At 48.8% G+C, this 22,238-nt stretch overlaps 1 protein-coding gene across 1 annotated transcript in view; it reads right to left on the bottom strand.

Moving 5' to 3' along the window:
• Positions 1 to 22,238, bottom strand: part of LOC146838953 (vomeronasal type-2 receptor 26-like) — a 313,043-nt gene that overhangs the window by 213,773 nt on the left and 77,032 nt on the right. The window contains exon 2 of the mRNA XM_085600196.1: positions 6,420 to 7,262. Coding sequence (XP_085456322.1) covers positions 6,420 to 7,262 — 843 coding nt within the window. The remainder of the gene's footprint in view (positions 1 to 6,419; positions 7,263 to 22,238) is intronic.

The raw sequence follows: 22,238 nt of genomic DNA, 5'->3' as shown, positions 1-22,238 counted from the left end.
ACAGCTCTCTATTTGTATTTGTATGCGGTATTTGTAGAGCGCGGCTATCACCCAACGGGTATCTTGGCGCTATAGTACGTGAACCATCATCAGACAGTGAAGGAGGGTAACGGGAGTAAGTTAAGCAGGGCAATTCGAGAGCTATCAAGCTCTAGGGAACAGCCATGTTTTGATCTTCTTCCTAAACTGCAGAAGATCATTTAACTGTCTAAATTCCAAAGGGAGGTTGTTCCAGAGTTTGGCAGCCGCCAAGCTGAACGCCCTGCCTCCTGACTTGGCTCTTCGAATTTTAGGGACTTTCACCAGACAAGCGGTGGCAGAGCGGAGACACCTTGTTGGTGTATACCATGTGAAGGTCTCTTGGAGAGGTATGGGTCCAAAGCCGTGAAGGGCCTTGAAGACCAAGCATAGAGTCTTAAACTGAACCCTCTGCATTATTGGCAACCAATGAAGCTCTGAGAGGGCCAATGAGCCTGACGAGCGTCGTGGTTTCATCAGAGCCAATTTGGCCGCCACAGTTTGGACTCTTTGAATGTGTTCAATCAAAAATGTAGGGGCCTCCAACAGTAGGGCGTTACAGTAGTCCAGTCTACTGAGGATAATACTACCAACGGCCAATGCTCTGGCCGTCTTTGGTAGCAACAGGAGAAACTTCCTCAAAGCTCTAATCAGTGAGAAGCAGTTCCCCACCACCTTGTTTACATGCGTTTCCAGAGTTAAGTTAGCATCAAGCATGACTCCCAGATTACGTACTGCTTCAGAGTAGAGGTTGTTGAAGAAGGCCAAAAATTGTCAGGAAAAGGGGGAGGGACCCTCCCTACGGCGCAATATAAGACTTCAGTCTTATCTAAATTGAATTGAAGTGAGTTGGCTCTTAGCCAGTGGGCAGTATCCTGCATGCAGTCATGAAATGTTGCCAAAGGAATCAACTGATTTCCCTCTAGGGAGAAGAAGAGTTGGGTGTCGTCGGCATAGTTCACCAATTTCACACCTTGCGCCTTTATAATTTCAATCAAGGGTCTCATATTAATATTGAAAAGAATAGGGCTTATCGCCGATCCCTGTGGAACGCCATGGTGGATGTTGGAAAACTTAGATTGATACGGCGGGAGGGAAAACGCCTGACATCTGTCAGATAGATAGGAGTGAAACCATTCTAGGGCCATCCCTGACACCCCGACTTCTTACAACCTGGTCAGCAAAATATCATGGTTGACCGTGTCGAAAGCGGCAGAAAGGTCAAGCAAAATAAGAATGCCCGATTGTCCCCTGTCTGCCCGCAATCGAAGATCATCGAACAGGGTCACTAGAGCGGTCTCAGTTACATGGCCAGGTTGAAAACCGAACTGAACATCGTCCAACCTGGAGTTGGATTCCAGGAACTGAGACAGGGTTTTGCTGACCAGTCGTTCAATGATTCCAATTGGGTATGGTAAGAGAGAGATTGGTCTGTAGTTACCAGCGCTGGTCGGGTCGAGTGTCGTTTTTGTCAAGAGTTGTGTGACCACCGCCCGTTTCCAACACGCTGGTACTAATCCAGAAGTTAGAGAGCTATTACAGATCTGACACAGAGTGGGAAAAAGCTCAGTACCCAACTCCTTCCAGATTTTATGTGGAAAAGGGTCTAAAGGGGATCCTGAAGATACACCTACAGCAGTTCTATTAAAAAGCTCCTCCAAGGGTGGCTCAAAGTGGTTCAGGGAGGTCAGTAGACCTAACTCAGCCCTTTTTGCCTTTCCTAAATCCCGTGCCTCATTGATTTTAACAGTGGGGCCTTCTTTCCTAGAAAGATTATTCATCTTCAGTCGATTAATGATGTTGCTTATTTTCTCCATAAAGAAAGTCTCTAAGATATCACACAAAGCTTGGGTTGGCATAATTTTGGATTGTGTACATTCAGGGACAGTCTAGAATGGTATTAGCAAAGTATTCAGATTTTGCCAAATCGATTCCCTTCCTGTATTCCACTATTGCAGCCTTCCAGGAGGACTTATCCTCGTCTGAGTAAATCTTCCTCCATTTCCTCTTAGCCTGCCGGCAGATCAATTTTAAGGATTTAAGATGATCATTGTACCAGCAGGCTGACGGTCTGCCGATCTTCTTACAGTTTTTTATGGGGGCGATCTGGTCAAGTCGGCTTTTAATCTGGTCACAGAAGTCAGTATAATTCTCTTCCACTGTTCCTCCATAGTTAAAATCCTTTCCAAAGGAGAATACAGAGGAGAAACTAGTCTTTCTTTTAAGAATTTCCTTCCAGTCTCTACTCCTAAACCTACTTACCTCACTGGTGGCAGGCCGTACCCTTCTAGGGTCAAGTATCTGGAACTTGATCAAGTGATGGTCGAACCAGCTAACCGGAAGGATCTCTACTACTCCCAAGGCTTGTTCCTTAGAGAAGACCAAGTCCAGTGTATTCCCCCCTTGTGGGTGGCTTCATTGATCCACTGGCACAGTCGCAAACTCTCACAGGCCTGGATAAGGTTGCTGTATCCGGAATCCAAGTTTCTGTTACGCCATAGATTAAAATCACCCTTGATTAACAAATTAGAGTGAGTAAGGGCCATATTACAAATAACGTCTATCAGTCCCTGCAAATGAGGTGAGCTCACCGCTCCTGGGGGTCTGTAGCAGATAATGCCCACCAGTAAACAGCCTTTAGAGTCTTTAAGTGAGAAACCAAAAAGTTTGAAGCCTTCGACTTCGTCAATCTCCAGTTGAGTGAAGTCCAGGACTTCCTTAAAAATAATCCCTTCCCCACCTCCTCGTCCTCTAGCTCGGGGTTTATGTAGAATTTTATAGCCCGGAGGGCAAGCCAGGCCTAGTTCTACCTCCAGTCCCGAGTGAGTCCAGGTTTCAGTCATGAAAAGGGCATCTAAACAGTGAAAGTCAAGTAGCAGTTGGATCTCCACATGATATTTAGTAGGGATCTAACATTGAGCTGACCTGGACTAACAGATAACGGTGGAAGAGGTGAAACAGGCTATCAAGGAACTTCCCAATTATAAAGTCCAGGGTCTCGATAGGTTCCCCAATTCATTTTGCAATATTTTTAGCCCTTATCTGACGTAGGTCTAGAACTATATTTTAGACACTACACGTGTCATGGAATCCCTCCTAATTCTGACATTGAAGCTGGGCAAAGACCCCCTTCAGTGTGAGCCCTACCACCCTCTAGCACTGTTGAATAGCAATGTGAAGATTTATACTTAAATCCTTACAATTCATTTGAATGAGGTTTGGCCAACTCTGAAATCCCCTTACCAGTCTGGTTTCATTAGATATAGGCATACAGGCAATAATATCTGCCTGGCTCGTAGCGTTGTAGACAAAGCCATGGTGGCTAGCATGCAGCTTCTCCTGCTATCTCTGGATGTGGAGAAAGATTTTAACAGGATAGACTGGACTTTCCTCAATAAAACGGTTGACTGGATGACACCGGGTCCCCATATGAAGACCCAATGGTGAGGTTTGGATCCGCTCCCCTACCTATAACCCCATACTGCAAGCCCGGGTCACAAGCCAGGGCTGTCCCCTCTTCCCCTCGATATTTTCTCAGAAGATGGAACCATTGTTCCAAAATGGGATGGCCAGTCCCAATATTAAAGTCTTATAGATGGCTGGGGTTCAAGATAAAATGGCCCTGTTCCCAGATTATGTTTTCTCACTAATCCCTCAGTCTCTCTCTGATGTCGAAGCTGGACTGTTTCAGGGAGGTAGGGGGATTCAAGATAATCCCCAAACAATGACAGGTAATGGTTGTGAGAGTTAAAGTGGAAGGCAGTGGCCATGTTGCAGTCAACAGCAGCTTTTGTCTAGCCTCTGCAGAAGTGAACTATCTTGAAGTGGTTTTCCCCTCGCTCAATACAGAAATATTTGCTTGCAATGTGTCCCCATTTTTGACAACTCTTTTCAAAGACCTATCCAGATGGGGTTGCCTCGAGATCTCATGGGTGTGTAGGATTAATGGTCTAAAAATTACCTTCCTGCCGAGACTGCTGTACCTGTTCTGCTCTTTACCAATGCAGATCCCTCCAGACACATTGACATCCGTAATACGACACCTGTGGATATTGATATGAAAGGATAAACCCGAGCAGATTGCCAGATTCCTCCTGGTCAGGAGCCCGGGGGGAGGGCATGTCTTACATTGAATGCTACTTTTTAGCGGCCCATTTAACCTCAGCCATAGCATGGTTTTTCCCTGATGTGAGCAAACAGGAGTCCAGCAGGATGCCACTTGACCAGCTGTTATGGCTGTGTCCTAGAGCGTGGCACACTGGGGCCCGCTTTGTTGGATTACTGAGATAACCCAACGTCATTGGAATGTTGCAGTCTGACATGGGGGTCACAACAAACTCTTCCCCTCTCCCCCCAGTGATTGGGAACCCAGATTTCCCACCTATCTTGATGGAGGGAGGATATCCGGGTGTAGTGATTCTCTGACTGGGACTGCTATACGATAATGGTATCTCAAAATCTAGGGATTAATGTGCCAATGACTTTTTGCTTTATCCAAGAGACTTGTGCAAGGTGACATAGCTTCTACATTGGGCTAGTAGACCAGATGTTGAGGCATCTGGATGAGGGAAACCACAAAGCCTGAAGATGTGTTCTCTGACGGGGACACAACTAAGATGCTATCAAGACTCTGAAAGAAACTCAACCAGCCCACCTCTCTCTTAGAGGCTGCGTACATCAAAAACTGGTCTGAAGACCTAGGGCTCCACCTGACTGAGTCAGATCGTATCCTAATTTGGAGGGTAGCAGCCTTAAAGGTCATGCTTAGGTGGTACATGACCCCGGTTCGCCTCAAGGCCATTACCACCAGCACAGACGATTGTTCGAGGTAATGTAGGGGTAAATGTCCCTTGCATGCACATGTGGTGGGATTGCCCTGGGATTCTTCAATTCTGGTCACAGGTACTAGAGGCTATTAAGGACATAACTAACGCCACAGTAGCGAAGACAACCCAGGTGGTTCTGTTGGGTTCGATGGGTTGGTGTCGCCTGTCTTCCCCCTCTAGCAGACTACTGACTCAATTACTCGTGGTGGCCTGACTAGTGGTTGTGCAACAATGGAGGGACCCGTCTCCTCCAACCATTGAACTTTGGTGGGATAAGGCGGAAACAATCCACACAATGGAGAAACTTACTGTCACACTTAGGGAAACACTCCTGTCCTGTGCCAGGGTAAGAACCCCCTTTCACATGTATGTTGAGAGGGACATATGCACCTCATACTTCAAATGTGATGCATACATCAGAGATATTCGCCTAACCACTTTTGGGCAGCTCCTGTCTCCGGGAGGCTAGAGATGATCCTATCCCAGGGGTAGCACAGACAAAGACTGTGTAGACCCAGAGTGAAATTGGACAATGTGTCTATGACATCCCAGAAGATATGGAGCCTAGATTTCATATGTGAAAATGATCTATATATCTATGTTGTATTATGCAGATGCACCTGCAACCAAATATATTTGTTCGAGATGTTTAAAGAAAAAAGACCTAATTGCTCCATAAGGACCTCACACACAAAATGGCAATCAAAAGGATGCTCACCAACCAAAATGCCACACAATCACATACTGTGATCCGATTTCTAAAGAGCTTGCCCCTAGAGAACCTGACGGAATCCCTCAGGAGGAAGACAATTCAAGACCATCCAATAAAAACATGACAATCATAAATAAAGACAATTTCCATCAGACTCTTGCCCAGCACAAATATTCAAAAACATGTTGTTCACCTTTGTGTCAGCCACCGCCTCAAGAAACAGCCTAAAAAATCTCTCTAAGGACAGGATCCTTTCCCTTATAAAACAAGACCTCATCAGAACGCTCATCGAAGAACAAAAACAACATATCAATCTTCAATAGCCCATTCCTTGGAAAACCAATTGAAAGAGCTATGTTCTCACAGATGCCTGACTCCACAGAAGGGAACACCCAACCTTCTGACCACTGAACAGGGTTCTGCACAGACAGGGGCACTATATCTAGGTGACTGCTCCATGCTCCCTGGATGTCTTCCCAAATACCCCTTTAATGACCATGAGCTATTTTAAAGGAAATGTTTCCAGCTTGGGAATGCGAAATCATGGAGGGTGTTCTGCTGTCTCTTGCAGGCCATTATCCCTATGTTTGTAGCCAATTGAAGGGGCTTGCAACTAGCAACCTGTCTGATTCATAATCATTAGGCAGTTTGTTCTGCAACCACATGCCTATACACATGTCAAATCCCCAAATTACAAGAATGCTGCATAAAGTTCATACACAATTAGCTAGCACATCTCATCTGAAATTCTCTGCTGGTGAAGTTGATAAGAACAGGGTGCAAAAGTCAATATCATGACATATAAGAATAGTAATACCCATGTTTGCCTGATATTTGATTAGAAATAAAAGTGTCTCTCCTACCTGCCACGGCTGGAAGTCCTTCCTCAGACTCTCGCCCCTTGAGGAGTGGTCAGACTGGGTTTGGGAAGAGATCATGTTGTGTAAAGCATGAGCCGCTGCGTAGACCGCTGTGTGGACACTGTATGTGTGGTAGAAGTTATTAACATCATAAACGGTTGAAGGAAGCTGGTCCAGTGATTGAGCCTCTCTGCAGTAAGGAAAATCGGATCCATATGGGAATGCACCATGCGGGTGTGCATATCGACAGTTGGATTTAAATGCCCAGCGAAACATATCTTCTTTACCAAATGTGCTATTGAAAGGGTTTGCACTGTACAGGAAATCTTTGAGTCCTGGAACTTCTCCCTTTGGAATGGAAACTGCCAGGGTGCCATTGAAAATACCTGGATCTGGAAAATAAACAGCTTCTTTAAAGAATGCAGAAGTGGCTGTGCTCATCCAAACCAGGGTACGCCATGTATACATTTCCCAAAATATAAGCCTGAATACAAGCTGTGCCAGGTGATCTTTTGAGCAGTGTACTATCACCACGTTGGCAGAGGATGCATGGATCACATGAATCAGTTTCATAACATATTGCCAATCCTTCTGCAGGGAGTCTGTATTGATTCTTTCTAAGAAGGCCACACAGCCCCCAAGCATGCTGATCTCTCTCTCCAGCTGCTCTCCAGCTCTTCTGCCGCTGTCATCATCTGTCGTCAGGATCCCCACCCAGGTCCAGCCAAAGTGCTTGATCAGAAGGGCGATGCAGCGCGGCTCATAGATCTCACTTGGGACAGTCCGGTAAAAGGAAGGGTAAAGAAGCCTGTCACTGAAGAGTGGATCCATGGCACCATAGCTGATCTGAGAAGGAAACATATGTGAACCATTACACGCATTACAACACTGCACTAAGCAGGCAAGCCAAGGTCTCCACTAGACACTTCAAGCCACTCCTCAAGGTCAGTCTTCCTCCATATGCAGTGTACGTTACTCAAGAGAATGATCATGCTGCTGGTGGTATCTAACATCAACATGGAGCTGCTGGGGCACTGGATGTGATATCATCAATAAGTAGAAATCACAAGAAACCCTGTCACATGCTCCTCTTACCCATCTGTCTATCCAGGTTTGGCATTTATCATTACTACCTCTCTTCATAGTCTTTGCATTGTATCCCACTGTGTGCTCGGGTAATTGTGTGTTTTGATGACAGACACTGAACATCTCTTCTCTCACCCTGTAGCAGAGGCATCCACAACCGTGCATTATGCAGTATTATTTTGTCTTAGGTCATTTAAACAATTACCAATTATTTATTTAATAACCCAGCCAAATGATTGGAATTTCATGAAAGGATTGAAGATCATTACATTGCAGATAACTTCATCAGTAGTCATTACAACATAGACACTGAACCAGAGTTCACTACACAGCTTTTCAGCTAAATGTATATATATAAATATATATATCAATTATTTTATGTATTAATATGTTTGTGTATATTTGTTTGAAGTTAAGAATGTTTTATGTATTTATATGTATGTCTATATTTGTTTGAAGTTAAGAATAATTTATGTATTTAGATTTATTTCTATGTTTGTTTGAAGTTAAGACAATGTCTGATTACATAATTCTTTTTCTACATCCCCCAACCTATTAGACCGTGTCACAGATTCAAATGTGGTAGAGACATTATATGGAGACCACAACCCGCTCACAGTCACTTTGTATTTGGGCCCCAGCCCAGTATACGCCACATTCAATGGCGCAAGAGATATTATGCCATCTGGTGACGGTCTCCGTCTAAAATGGAGGGGAATTGACTGTGAAGCCCTACTTGACTCCTTGAAAAAAGATCATTTAATATTAATAAACTCCTGTTTGTCACCTGATGGGGATTGCCACAGAATGGTTACCGACTTTGGTAAACTATGTGTGGCAATTAAAAATTACCTGCTAATCCCCCTACCCACAAAGGTTAAAGACCCGAGATGGTTCGACTCTGCCTGTTCTAAGGCAAATAGGGAATTACGTAGGGTATTAACCATTAAGCCAAGGAACATAGCGCAGGTACAAATAGCTAGGAAACTCTACAAAAATAAAATAGCTGAAAGAAAGTCGGCACTTTTAGTGGAACAGTGGGAGTCCCTGGTCGACAGCGCCGACCTGAAGAGTAGTGGGCCATTTTGGTCCACTGTCAGGAAAATGCGCGATATGGGTAAACATCTATCCCCAATTGGCTGCAACATAACCAGTAGCAGCTGGGAAGCCCACTTTTCAAATATATACGCTGCCCCTTTGGAGGAAGTAATTAACCCAGACCTGGGACAGCTGCGGGACCTACGGATCGCTCTTTCCGAGGTGGTGACAGCCATCAGAGAGAGCCTTGGTAACAAGGCCCCTGGACCTGATGGATTTCCTATAGATATCATAAAGCACAGACCAGATCTATGGGCACCAATCTTACATAATGTTTTCAACGGTTTGTCAGGAGCGCCCATTCCTAATACATGGTCTCTCAGTATTATCGTTCCAATCTATAAAAAGGGTGATAGGTCAGACCCAGCTAACTACCGCCCAATCTCGCTCTTGGACAATACTTTAAAAATACTTGGGCAAGTTATTTACAACAGGGTGGTAGAATGGGCGGAAGATTGTGACCTATTAGACCCATGTCAAATGGGATTCAGGAGTGGAATGGGTACGGTTGAGCAATGTTTGAATTTAAAATTAATAATTGACAAGTATACTGTTGCTCGATCGTCTCCCATTTATCTCGCCTTCATGGACCTCTCATCCGCGTTTGACCTGGTAAACAGATCAAAACTCTGGTCTATGCTTCTCAATTATGGATTGGACGAGCCTTTAGTGCACTTCCTGGCGTATCTCCATACTGACCTTAGGGCCCAAGTTAGGATCGGGTCAGGAGGTGAAGTCTCAGGAGCGATAAAAATAGGCCGGGGGGTCAGACAGGGGTGCGTTTTAACACCCCTGTTGTTTATTATCTATATTAATGGCATAGCAAAGGTTTTAAAACAAGCAACTAGAGATGTCCCAATTATTCAGGGACATCCTTTACCAGTCCTATTATACGCAGATGATGCGGTCCTTATGGGCCGCACTCCTAATGCCCTCCGTCTGCTTGTGGAAAACTTTGTACACCATATGGAGGGCCTAGATCTGCGGGTGAACTTTAAAAAATCTTTTGTCATGTCATGCGGACCCGGCAAGCGGAAACTTAATACTATGCATATCGGGTCTGACAAACTTGATTCTGTTAACTCTTTTATATATCTCGGGGTGGCCTTCGCTGCGAACAACTCGTGGAGTGGGCATTTTGCCCATGCCACGAGTAAGTTCTCGAAGGCCATCAATTCAATATTGAGCCTCCCACGCCCTAAGAAATTAGGTGCAACCAGTGCTATTTTAAAATTTTTTAGATTGCAGTGTATCCCTGTTGCCACTTACGGGGCTGAAGTTTGGGCTCCTGCTAAAAACCCCGGTATCCAACGAGAAGAGACACGTTTCTGCAGGAAAGTACTGGGTGCCCCAATCTCGTCCTCAGAATTTATCTGTCACAAAGAGTTAAACCTCCCTTACATCTGTGATTTTATTAGAAGCAGACCAGCCCTATTCTGGTTGAGAATCTGGAGGAATAACGCAGCCTCCCTAACACAAAGCATAATTAGAGACTGCCTTAAATGTGATCATGGCCTTTTAATTCCATGGCTAGCTGGAGTTTTAAAATCATTAAATGCCGTGAATAAAGGAGTTCTTTTTTCAGATCCCTCCAGAATCGGATACCAAGACAAGGTAGAGGTCAAACTAGCACTATATGCACTCTTTGAAGCAGAAAGGCTGGAAAGGGAAATATCCAAATCTACCGTTGTTAGGTATATGGAGAATGACCTGCCCAGGCAACCTCTCCCACCATATCTTACTCTTCCTATGTCTAGTTGGGAGAGGTCTTTGCTATTTCGATTACGGGCAGGCTCCATAAAATTCTTGTTGAGTTTCCCCCTGGGCTATAATCACATCATAGAACGTAACCCTTGCCCCTGTGATGGCACCAGCAAACAGAACGATCTGCATTTTTTATTTTTCTGTAAATTTTATCTAAAATATATTAACTGGTTTTTAACACCTTATTTTAGAAAACATAGACCCCTCTCACTGAAAGAGTCCCATCTGATGTTACTTTCCCTGGATTCAGAGGAACTGACCTTTCGTACCAGTACCTTTTTAAGATTAATAATTCGTGTACGCAATATGATGGAAAACCCTTGAAAGATTGCTGTTCTAGTTCCTTTTTTAATTTATAAAGTCATTATATTTGTATATTGTAATAATGAATTGTTTTTATGTCTGTACTTTTATGAATTTAAGTAATTCGAATAAAGGTCTTTTGATTGATTGATTGAATTCTTTTTCTAATATGTTTCATAGAACTTTACATTATGTTACTTATATTTTACTTCAAAATGTGTTTTATTCAGTGTATTAGGCCCTATATATTTTTTAATTGTAAAGTATGTTTTAATATCTATCTATCTATGTATCTATGTATCTATATATGTATCTATCTATCTATCTAAAGTTAACATACATCATTCTTTTTTGCCACATTTATTTATTTAACAATGTAACCAGAATGACAACCACCACAGCACATGTGATAGAATTAGGTGGGGTAAACAAGTTTAGTGTTTAATAATTAAAATCTTACAATATAAAAACCATAAAAGACTCCATCTTAATAGACACTGAAATATACAGTTAATTAACATTTTTTAAAAACACTGAAATTTAAAAAAAAGTTGATTAAATATATAAAATTATTGAAACACCAAGCAAAGTGTAAGAATCTCCTTAGGAGGAAATAAGGCGTCTTGACACAGGAGATCCATAGGAAAAGTGCAGGTTTATTTCAAAACAACAGGACCCATCCAAACCTACAGCCAGATCATCAGCATTACAGTTTTCTTACAACTGTCCCTGGTCACAGAACCCCACCTTCAAACCAATACATTCTTTAACCTAGGCAACAGCTAGAACATTCCTACATCATAATGACAAGCCAGAGAAACAAGATGGCACATGCAAGACATCGCTGTGACATCCAGAATCCCACACATCTCCCTCCGATAAAACAAAAAAAAACACAAGATGAATAAATATGTTCGCAACAGTTACAAAACATTTTCCACACAAAATCAATCCCAACACATTAAGAAACATAGTCTTTTAAGTATTCTGGTTTCCTTTGAAACCTAGAAGATTTGCGTGAGAACTCAGACAATCCAGTATCTTTACCCAAAGTATTCTCTGAATTCACATTCAAATCCGAAAACACAAAAATTCTTCCTAAGTTCCAAATCCTATGGTCATTTGTTCTAACAGCATTATTAAACACTTTAACAACATGTAAAGGTTCAGAGAATCTCACTTTTGAACCTGGAAGTCTTACAACAACCTCATCCCCAACCTTGACTTTCGTAAGCTTGGTAGATTTTCTCACATCAAAGTTTTCCTTCCTGTAACGACACTTGTTCTCCTCTCTTTTTCTCCACCCTTCATTGTTCTTTTCAACCGAAGAACCACACACCGAGTCACCCAACCGTCAAACCCAAGAAGGTTCAATCTGAGTGCAAGGAGCCTTTCCCTTAAAAAGAACAAAAGGAGACTGACCCGTTGAACTGTGTGGAGTCATTCTATAATCTTCAATTTTTTTTAAAACTTGTTCCTTCCAGTTTTTACCAGAGCTTTTTGCAAAAGAGATCGGCTCCTTAATCACCCTATTGAACCGCTCCACCATCCCATTGGGTTCTGGATGGTATAATGAACATTTCTTATGTGTAATGCCTCTATCCTTAAGAAACTTCTCCATTTCTTTAGAGACCAATTGCACTCCATTATCCGTTAGAATTGACTCCGGGAATCCCTCTCTACCCATGAGATTTTCAAGAAAACGAATCACATGAACAGTCTCTATCCCAGAAGTGAACTGTATTTCAGGCCACCTCGAAAATAAGTCCAATAACACAAAAATATAATTCTGTTGACCATTGAAATGAATGGGACCCACAATATCCAGAGCCACCTCCTTCCACGGACCACTTGGAAGCTCCCTGATAACCATGGGCTGAACTCTGACCACCTTTGATTTTTCACATGCGACACACACCAAACAATCTCTAATAATTCGCTCAATGTGTAAATCCATACCAGGCCACCAATAAGAAGAGCGAAGTCGCTCCTTGGTCCTAGACATGCCAGAGTGCAATTCATGTGCCATATCTACCAGTATTTTCCTTGTCTCTAATGGAGGTACCAACCGTGTCCCACGTAACAAGATACCATTAGACACACCCAATTCATCCTTCACCCCCCAAAATTTCATTGCTTCAACTGACCCAGTTTTTTTTTACTCCACCCTCTCTGAATCAAACTCATAACTTCAGATAAAACAGGATCCTGAGTTAATTTCTCCCGCCATTGAGCCTCATCAATAATACCAGTATCGACCAAACACACATGCGAATCACTCACAGCCCAATCATCAGTATCTTCCTCTTCACCATAACCGTCCACCAACCTAGAAAGAGCATCTGCCACTGTGTTCTCAATACCCGGAATGTACTTAACCTGAAAATCATACTCCTGAAGAGCTATGACCCACTTACTGATCCTCCCAGAAACTTGGTCAATACCCTTCTTCTCAAAAATCTCACATAGTGGCTTGTTGTTGGACCCGGCCTCGTAGCATGGCTCTACTGGTCCCCGCACCACCTCACCTGGTACCTGCAGCCCCGAGCTCCCGGCCTAACCGATCCTTTCCACCAGAACACACGCACCCGACCCGGACATCCTCGTCCATGGCCTCTCCCCCTTCGGCCACTCCGGGCCCGCGTGCCCACTTCATACACCAAGATGGCCGCCCGGCCCCAGCGCGACCCGGGCCTAGAGGCGCCACTCCGGCTGGAGGACATCACGCTTCCAGGGGATGAGAGAGGGAGGAGCAGTTTCTATCGCACCTCTGAACTCCCCTGGGACGATGGGTTTCGATCGGCCCTCCGGCCTCCCTGAGAGCTGGCTCCACGCCTGCTGGGTGTCTGGGACTCCTCCCGACCCGGCCCTGAAAAGATCACAAGACAATGGCAGGAAACCCCGACAAGCGACCCTCAGGTGACAAAACCCCTGCCTGCACAGACTCCGGACATCAAAGAGGGGTCGACCTATAACAAGGGATGCTCTGGGACTGTCCGGCAGATTCGCGGCTCCTGGAACTTAGAACCACCTGAGCCCTGCTGAGTGACTCGCGGCTCCCTGAAGATCGTAAGACCTCCGAACTGTACCTGAGCCCTGCTGAGTGACTCGCGGCTCCCTGAAGATCGTAAGACCTCCGAACTCGTACCTGAGCCCTGCTGAGTGACTCGCGGCTCCCCGAAGATCGTAAGACCTCCGAACTTGTACCTGAGCCCTGCTGAGTGACTCGCGGCTCCCCGAAGATCGTAAGACCTCCGAACTTGTGCTTGAGCCCTGCTGAGTGACTCGCGGCTCCCTGAAGATCGTAAGACCTCCGAACTAGTACCTGAGCCCGCTGAGTGACTCGCGGCTTCCACAGACTCCACCGGTCCCGCCGGACCCCACGACAACCAGCCTACCCCCCAGCTCGAGGATTGTGAGCTGTGCGCCGGGTACGTCCTTGCCTGGAACCTTTTACCAGAGACTGTCCCGCTACCCCCTATCCCTTCCGAGACTCATTGAGCCCGTGCTCTCCTTGTACATATTTGCAGTGCTAACCTGTTTGATAAAGATTGATTCCTAAGGACACACGGTGTGGTGTTTCTGTGTTGTGTGGTGCCAGACGTACGATCCTCGATACGAGATTTCTCCTCCTGAGGAGTCTCCCGCCCGTGCCCGGCTACGATACTTTGAGGGTGGGTCTCAGGGTAGTCAGGACCCCCTTTCCGGGCTCCTCTGAGGTCGCCGTCTAACATTGGTGGCAAGCGACGGGATTCGGGCCCATCACCGAGAGATCGTACCGTGAACGACGGACGCACTACCGACAAAGATGGCAGAAGGAAACGCCATGATCCCCGCAGAAACCAACGCCAACAGGGTGTTCCAGGTGGAACAACTAGAAGAATACACACACAAAGAACTAAAGCAATTCTGCAAAGAACTTAGAATCGCTACCACCGGTCTCAACACCAAGGAAGATTTGCAGAAAGCACTGAAAGCCTGGGTGGATGCCGGGGCCTCCCGCCCGGAAGACACGGGGGAGCGCCCCGACGAGGCCGAACCCCCCCAAGGCGAAAGCAGCAGCAATCAGGTGCGAGGCATCGTACCAGACGGGGGCCTATCCCCGGAAGAACTCGCGGACAGAGAGAGAAGCCGCAATCACGAACTCGAGTTAGCTAAACTCAAAATCGAAGGCGAATTAAAGTTAGCGGAGAAAAAGCTAGCAGTAGAGCAAATGCGCGTGCAAGGCGAGCTAGAAGAGAAGAAGCTCCAACGGGAACACGAAGGAAGGAAGCTCCAACTAGAGCACGAACGCAGCTTGAAAGAAATCGAGCTCAAGGCCAGAAGCGAGGAAGGGAGGCCCCCGGGAAACCGAGAGGTGACCTACTCAGCGGAGCAGAAGGTCCACATCCCCAAGGACGTGGTCAAGGAATATTATAAAAACGATGACATTCAACAATGGTTCAGGGCCTACGAGGTCGCCATGACCTCCCATCGGGTCCCGCAGAAGGACTGGGGGGCAGGGTTGTGGGGACGGTTTCGGAGCGAAGGAAGAGACACCCTGCTCGACCTACCCCTCTCTCTGCAGACCTCCTACAGCCACATGAAAGAGGCCCTACTCACAAGGTACGGTCTCACCCCCGAGATGTACCGTCAGCGATTCCGGGACTGCAGGAAAATCCCTGGCACCACCTGGGTGGAATATGTAAACTTTTTTAGTCGGGCCTTCGATGGGTGGGTCAAGGGCAGCAAAGTCACCACCCTTGAGGAACTCACCAACCTCCTGTTGTGGGAACACCTGGCTGCGAACTGCTTTGTGGAACTACGCCAGCATCTGCTTGACAGCAAACTCACCGATCCCAGGAAGCTGGCGGTGGAAGCAGACCGCTGGACCAACACCCGGGTCACCCGGGGTATGGTAGGAGAATACCCCCGAGCCAGTCAGGGACCACCCCGCCAGAGAGGAGGGGGGAACCAGGGAGGCCAGAGAGAGTCCCAGCCTAGCCCCCCAAAGACCCAACCTCCACCTTTCCGAGGCGCCCCCCCCACCAGTAACCGGACCCCCCGGGAGACGGGGACACAGGGTAACCGTCACTTGTTTCCGTTGCCAGAAGCCCGGGCACTACGCCAATGACCCAGAATGCCCCATGGCCACCCAAAACACCCCTGCAAGACAGATAGCCAACATAGCTCTGGGGGAGGAGGTTGAGGAGCCTGGGGAGTGGAAACCCGCAGCCATGGCCCTAGTATCCCTGGGAGATAGGGAGATGGTCCCTGGTAGCCTCCTGCCCTCCAACACGAAGAAATACGGGCAGCTCGTCAAGATCAATGGCCACCAAATAGAGGCCCTGCGGGACACCGGGGCCAGCATCACCGGTGTCCTCAGGCACTTAGTCCCCGAGGAGCAGATCCTCCCCAACGTCTTTTGCCCGGTAATTTCCGCAGATAATAGAGAGAGTATGTGTCAGGTAGCTCTGGTGCCGTTTGAGTGGGGTGGAGTGATAAGTAAACTGAAGGTGGCCGTAAGAACCTCCCAGCCGGTCGACTGCCTCTTAGGGAACGACCTGGAGAGTTCTCCCTGGAAGCACGTCGAGCGCAAGGCCCACCTAGAGATGATGGGGCTCCCCGAGTGGGTGTGCGCCACCACCCGATCTATGTCAGCTCGACTTCCCCCCCTGGGAGAAGTCGAAGAAGCCCCGACGAAGAAGTCAGAGCAGTAACCACCGAGGGTCCTCCCGTCCCCCCATCGGAAGGGCCCATCGCCAGCGACGAACCCTCACTGTCCGACACCGCCCCGGTCCCCGAGTTAGGCGATCTACCCGAGTTAGCCCAATGGCTCCACGAGGCCGGGCCCACCCGGGAGGAGTTTTGCCGGGAGCAAGCCACTTGTCCTTCCCTGGTCGGACTACGGCGCCAGGCCGAGGGCCAAGCCGCAGGCGACCAAACTGGAACGCACCGAATTTATTGGGAGAATAACATTTTATACAGTGAGCAGAAGTCGGTGGAGCTGGGATCCGGACGGGTGCTGGTGGTACCCCTCCGCTTCCGAGACTTCCTCCTGGGCTTAGCCCACGACGTCCCCCTCGCCGGCCACCTGGGTCAAGACAAGACCTACAGCCGTCTCGTGACCCATTTTTACTGGCCTAGAATGAGAGCAGCTGTAGAGGCCCACTGCAAGTCCTGTCCCACGTGCCAAGCTAGTGGGAAGAGTGGGGGGAAGCGCAAGGCTCCCCTCCAACCCTTCCCGGTCGTCAGTACCCCCTTCGAACGAGTCGGGATCGACATCGTGGGGCCACTGGACCCCCCCACCTCCCAAAGTCACCGTTTCATCCTGGTCCTGGTGGATCACGCCACCCGATACCCTGAGGCGATCCCCCTACACACCGTCACGGCCCCCGTAGTGGGCCGGGCCCTGATAGGGATCTTTTCCCGGGTAGGTTTTCCCCGCGAGGTCGTGAGTGATCGCGGCACTAATTTTATCTCGAAGTACATGACGTCCCTGTGGCAACAATGTGGAGTGTCCTACAAGTTCACCACCCCGTACCATCCCCAAGGGAACGGCCTAGTAGAGAGGTTTAACAGGACTCTGAAAGGGATGATCACCGGCCTAGAAGAGCCCCTCCGGCGTAAGTGGGACGTCCTGCTCCCCTGCCTCTTGTTCGCTTACCGAGAGGTCCCCCAGAAGTCCCTAGGGTTCAGCCCGTTTGAGTTGCTCTATGGACACCCCGTCCGAGGTCCCCTCAGCTTGGTTAAGGAAGGGTGGGAGGCGGCACCCCAGACCACCCCACGAGATGTGTTCCACTACGTTCTGACCCTCCGGAACCAGACCAGGAAGTTCCGAGCACTGGCCGAGGCCAACCTAGAGACAAGCCAAGAAGAGATGAAGCGCTGGTACGACCAGAATGCCACTCTGGTCGAGTTCCAGCCGGGCCAACAAGTATGGGTCATGGCCCCGGTGAAGCCAGGCGCCCTCCAGGACAGGTGGACCGGGCCCTACCAAGTGATTGAGCGGAAGAGTCAAGTCACATACTTGGTGGACGTCCAGTCGCCTCGGGATCCCCTTCGGGTCCTTCACGTGAACCGCCTCAAGCCTCACTTCGTGCGGACAGAACTGAGCCTCCTGCTGGCCACCGATGACGGGGCCGAAGATGAGTCCGATCCCCTCCCGGACCTCCTGTGTGTCAAGGAGCAGGATGGCTCCGTGGAGGGAGTGAACCTCTCCCCAGCTCTCACTGCCCAGCAACAAGAGGACTGCCGCCAGCTACTAGGACAATTTGCCGACCTCTTCTCCCTGATCCCCCGAGTCACCGACTGGTGTGTCCATGACGTGGACACCGGGGACAGCCCGCCGCTGAGACACCGAGCATACCGGGTCCCAGACCGGGTCCGGTCCTGCATTCAAGCTGAAGTCTCAAAGATGTTGACAATGGGGGTGATCGAGCCATCTGACAGTCCCTGGGCCAGCCCCGTGGTCCTGGTCCCGAAGGCAGCGGCCCCCGGTGTCGCCCCCGAGCTCCGGTTCTGTGTGGACTACCGGGGGCTCAATGACGTCACCCGAGCCGATGCCCACCCCATTCCACGAGCCGACGAGCTCATTGACCGACTCGGGGCAGCCCGGTTCCTCAGCACCTTCGACCTCACCTGCGGATACTGGCAGATTGCGCTCACCGAGGGGGCCAAGGAGCGGTCCGCCTTCTCCACCCCAGATGGGCATTACCGCTTCCGCGTAATGCCCTTCGGAATGAAAAACGCCCCGGCCACCTTCCAGCGACTGGTGAATAGAGTCCTGGTCGGGCTGGAACAGTTCAGCGCGGCCTATCTAGACGACATCGCCGTTTTCAGTTCCGAATGGAGTGAGCACCTCCAGCACCTCCGGAGGGTGCTAACCGCCCTGCGCCAGGCAGGCCTCACCGTAAAAGCCAGCAAGTGCCAAATTGGGCAAGGATCAGTAGTCTACCTGGGGCACCAGGTCGGGAGTGGCCAGGTCGCCCCTCTACAGCCGAAGATCGACGCCATCGTGGCCTGGGAACCCCCCACCACCCAAACGGAGGTCCGAGCCTTTCTGGGCCTCACTGGCTACTACCGAAGATTCATCAAGGGGTATGGCAGCCTTGTCGGCCCCCTCACAGAACTCACATCCAAAAAACAGCCAAAGAAGGTGCAGTGGACGACCGCCTGCCAGGAGGCGTTCGATGCCCTAAAGAAGGCCATGTGCACGGCCCCCGTCCTCCAGGCTCCCGACTACTCCAAGGAGTTTGTAGTCCAAACCGATGCCTCCGAGCATGGCATTGGGGCCGTCCTGTCCCAGGTGAATGACCAAGGCCTAGACCAGCCCGTCGCCTTCCTCAGCCGGCGGCTGTTGCCCAGAGAACAGCGATGGAGCACCATTGAGCGCGAAGCCTTTGCCGTGGTCTGGGCACTCAAGAAACTACGCCCCTACCTGTTCGGCACCCATTTCAAAGTCCAAACCGACCATCGGCCCTTGCGATGGCTCATGCAGATGCGGGGAGAAAACCCCAAGCTACTGCGGTTGTCAATCTCCCTCCAGGGGAAGGATTTCACCGTAGAACATCGCCCTGGTACGGACCACGCCAACGCTGACGGCCTCTCCCGGTTCTTCCGCCTCAGCGAAGAGAACCCCCCAAGATGATGGGCAGTTCTCTCCGGCTTTCAGCTGGGGGGGACGCGTGTTGGACCCGGCCTCGTAGCATGGCTCTACTGGTCCCCGCACCACCTCACCTGGTACCTGCAGCCCCGAGCTCCCGGCCTAACCGATCCTTTCCACCAGAACACACGCACCCGACCCGGACATCCTCGTCCATGGCCTCTCCCCCTTCGGCCACTCCGGGCCCGCGTGCCCACTTCATGCACCAAGATGGCCGCCCGGCCCCAGCGCGACCCGGGCCTAGAGGCGCCACTCCGGCTGGAGGACATCACGCTTCCAGGGGATGAGAGAGGGAGGAGCAGTTTCTATCGCACCTCTGAACTCCCCTGGGACGATGGGTTTCGATCGGCCCTCCGGCCTCCCTGAGAGCTGGCTCCACGCCTGCTGGGTGTCTGGGACTCCTCCCGACCCGGCCCTGAAAAGATCACAAGACAATGGCAGGAAACCCCGACAAGTGACCCCCAGGTGACAAGACCCCTGCCTGCACAGACTCCGGACATCAAAGAGGGGTCGACCTATAACAAGGGGTGCTCTGGGACTGTCCGGCAGATTCGACGCTGGAACAACGAGAGCCTGCTGACGCGGTCGCGGCTCCTGGAACTTAGAACCACCTGAGCCCTGCTGAGTGACTCGCGGCTCCCTGAAGATCGTAAGACCTCAGAACTGTACCTGAGCCCTGCTGAGTGACTCGCGGCTCCCTGAAGATCGTAAGACCTCCGAACTCGTACCTGAGCCCTGCTGAGTGACTCGCGGCTCCCCGAAGATCGTAAGACCTCCGAACTTGTACCTGAGCCCTGCTGAGTGACTCGCGGCTCCCCGAAGATTGTAAGACCTCCGAACTTGTGCTTGAGCCCTGCTGAGTGACTCGCGGCTCCCTGAAGATCGTAAGACCTCCGAACTAGTACCTGAGCCCGCTGAGTGACTCGCGGCTTCCACAGACTCCACCGGTCCCGCCGGACCCCACGACAACCAGCCTACCCCCCAGCTCGAGGATTGTGAGCTGTGCGCCGGGTACATCCTTGCCTTGAACCTTTTACCAGAGACTGTCCCGCTACCCCCTATCCCTTCCGAGACTCATTGAGCCCGTGCTCTCCTTGTACATATTTGCAGTGCTAACCTGTTTGATAAAGATTGATTCCTAAGGACACACGGTGTGGTGTTTCTGTGTCGTGTGGTGCCAGACGTACGATCCTCGATACGAGATTTCTCCTCCTGAGGAGTCTCCCGCCAGTGCCCGGCTACGATACTTTGAGGGTGGGTCTCAGGGTAGTCAGGACCCCCTTTCCGGGCTCCTCTGAGGTCGCCGTCTAACACTTGTGATCTGATTTAACAACAAACTTAGTACCCCATAAAAATTTCTTCAATTTCCTGACAGCCCAAAATACTGCAAGCGCTTCACGCTCAATTACAGAATAACGCGATTCCGTATCCTTAAGGCCTCTTGAAATAAAAGTAACAGTTTCCAAACCATCCTCACCCTCCTGTTGCAACACTGCACCCAACCCTTTTATACTTGCATCAGTAGTTACTACAGATGTTCCTGGTGAACTAAAACCTTTTAGATTAGGTGCATTACAAAGTTTCTCCTTTATCCCAATAAATTCATCATCACACTCCCGAGACCATTTAAATTCCACCCCTCTCTTCAAGAGTGCTCTCATGCTCGAGCAATGTTCTGCAAAGCCCTCTACAAACTTATTATAATACTCCGCCATTCCAAAAAACGTCATCAATTCTTCTCTTGAAGTAGGAGGTGGCATGCGTGAAATTGTAATAACCAATTCAGGCTTCGGAGAGATACCGGCACCTGAAATTGTGTGCCCTAAATACTGAATGGAAGAAGTTTCAAAATGACATTTCTCTAGCTTTATAGTTAAGTTGGCATTCTCCAGTCTGTTCAATACCTCAAAAAGCACCTTCCTATGCTCCTATGATCCTTTGCAAATATCAAAATGTCATCCTGATAGACACAAACCCCATCACACCCTTCAAGTACTCTTTCCATGGCACGCTGAAATACAGATGCCGCTGATACTAAGCCAAACGGCATTCTAACAAATCTGTAAGTTCCGAAAGGTGTGATAAACGAAGTTAGGTCCCTGGAAGACATATCCAACTCAATCTGGTGATATGCAGATGCCAAGTCAATAGTACTAAACACTTTAGCACCCCCTAACAACGTGAGCAACTCTGAGATATTAGGCAGTGGATATTTATCAACAACTACACATTTATTTAGTTGTCTTAAATCCACACATAAACGAAGGGACCCATTGGCCTTGCGTGCAGCGACAACCGGAGCAAGCCACTCTGTGCTAGAGACCTCTTCAAATATACCCCCATCTTTCAGTTTTTCCAATTCTTTCTTCATTTCATCCCTCACCGCTAAAGGAACACCCCAAACTTTACAAGTTGAAGGTTGAGAGTTGGGACGTAGGGGTATATTCAGTTTGAAATCTTTCAGACATCCTAAACCGTCTCTAAATACCTTGGGAAATTTACTTTTAATGTCACACAGAACACCCCCTTCAGATTTTAGATGAACAGTTTGAATGTTCTGTTTGAGAATGATAGGAGTGGGACTCCCTGGATCCAACATAACCCCCAAATCTGCTTGATGGAACCAGCTGATAATACTGTCGCCCTTCTTGGAGACATACACCTTCCCAGATATATATCTTCCACCATATTCAATAAGCCCTATGAAGTATCCACACAATGGTATAGGTTCACCCCCATAAGCCAAAGGGCGTATGTCTGGTTTAAGTAACTTTACCTTTCCAGCAAGCTTTTCTTGATAAAATGTTTTTGAAATAATAGTAATTTTGGCCCCAGAGTCAAACAAAACCTTTGTCCTCTCCTCCTCAACTTGAATCATATCCAAGGGAGAAGACCTATGCTCCCCAGAGTTATTCTGCAGCACATCA

The sequence above is a fragment of the Triturus cristatus genome, chromosome 4_2 (assembly GCF_964204655.1).
Source record: "Triturus cristatus chromosome 4_2, aTriCri1.1, whole genome shotgun sequence".
Classification (NCBI taxonomy): Eukaryota; Metazoa; Chordata; class Amphibia; order Caudata; family Salamandridae; genus Triturus; species Triturus cristatus.
This window is presented reverse-complemented; position numbering and strand designations above follow the sequence as displayed.